The sequence below is a fragment of the Marmota marmota genome, unplaced genomic scaffold (assembly GCF_001458135.2).
Source record: "Marmota marmota marmota unplaced genomic scaffold, marMar, whole genome shotgun sequence".
NCBI classification, from domain to species: Eukaryota; Metazoa; Chordata; class Mammalia; order Rodentia; family Sciuridae; genus Marmota; species Marmota marmota.
The window spans coordinates 200,016-201,424 of record NW_026006507.1 but is presented as its reverse complement, the minus strand read 5'-3'; the positions used below and the strand labels follow the sequence as shown (position 1 = coordinate 201,424).

The 1,409-nt window shown below is 44.1% G+C and overlaps 1 protein-coding gene across 1 annotated transcript in view; it reads right to left on the bottom strand.

Moving 5' to 3' along the window:
* Positions 1 to 217: 217 nt before the first annotated feature.
* Positions 218 to 1,409, bottom strand: part of LOC107133551 (olfactory receptor 2B11-like) — a 4,115-nt gene continuing 2,923 nt past the window's right edge. The window contains 1 exon segment of the mRNA XM_015475873.1: positions 218 to 1,082. Within this exon segment, the coding sequence (XP_015331359.1) occupies positions 218 to 1,082 (865 nt within the window).

The window sequence follows — 1,409 nt, the reverse complement described above, 5'->3', positions numbered from 1 at the left end:
TAAGCTTTTATTTATTGCCTACTTCTTAGGTTCTACAATAGAATCTTTAGAAGGTTAGAAAGCAACTTCGTGACAGTCTTCACTCCCACTCAAATTGTAGACAAACTGAGGATTAGAACTCACACATCAAATGATAGCCAACCGACTATAGCAATATGGTACAAAGACACATGGAGATAAGACAGGTACTAAAGGATGTTGGCAATTTTGGAGAATGTTAAATCAAGAGGTAATTTAAAAGTGGAGATATTCTGAGCCAAGTGTGGAGAGTGTGGATTATAAAAATTGTTATGTTTGTTCTGTTCTTTGATGACAAGCCAAGAAGCCTCCTCATTGCTCCTTTCATGTCCTTGTTCCTCAAAGTATAAATAAAAGGGTTAAGCATAGGAGTCAATAAACTGTAGAACACGGACATAAGTTTGTTCTTGTCCTACGAGTGAGCAGCAGAGGGTTGTACATACATGATAATTACTGGTCCATAGAAAAGAGATACAACAATAACATGAGAACCACATGTTTTAAAAGCTTTCTTCTTTCCCTCTGAAGATCGAATCCTAAGCACAGTAGCTACAATAAACCCATAGGAGTTGAGGATAAGTGACAAAGGAACCAGGGAATAGAAAGTCCCCACAATGGAGAGCATAGCTATATTGAATGTAGTGTCAGCACAAGACATCTTGATCATCACTGGAACCTCACAGAGAAAATTATCTACCTTGTTGTTACCACAAAGTGGCAGCTGGACAGTGAGAGATGACTGAAGCAAGGAGTTAGCCAATCCACTTATCCAGGCCATGGCCACCAGGAGGATGCAGAGTTGCTGATGCATGATAGCTGGGTACCTCAAAGGCTTGCAGATGGCAATGTAGTGATCCAAGGACATCACAGCTAACAGGATGCACTCAGTGGCTCCCAGGAAGTGAAACATATAAAACTGGGTCACACATCCCCCATAGCTGATATACTTATCTGGGCCCCAAAGGTTAAGCAGCAGCTGTGATATGGTAGTTGTGGTAAAGCACAGGTCCAAGAAGAAGAGGTTGGAAAGGAAGAAGTACATAGGGCTGTCAAGATGAGGATCTGGGAAGATGGCCGCTGCGCACGGGGGTTGCTGAAGTGCTGAGCGTGGTGCTCAGAGCAGCGGCTTTAAACGAGATTTCGTGCAGCGTGTAAGAGCTCCTTTCACAGTTAATCTGTAGAGGACCACTTTGCCAAGCAGCAGGAATAACAAAGAGATCGAAAAAGAGACGCTTGGCTCCCAGACGCTTTGCCGCCAAGAGCCGCGGGCGCTTTGCTCCCATCTGCTTCGTCTTTTGCTTCGCTCTGGGCAGAGAAGCTGAATGTGTAATCAGCAGTGGATTGTAAGTACCCGAGGCAAAGAAAGCTCAGTGCTCCCTGCCTTCCTTTTT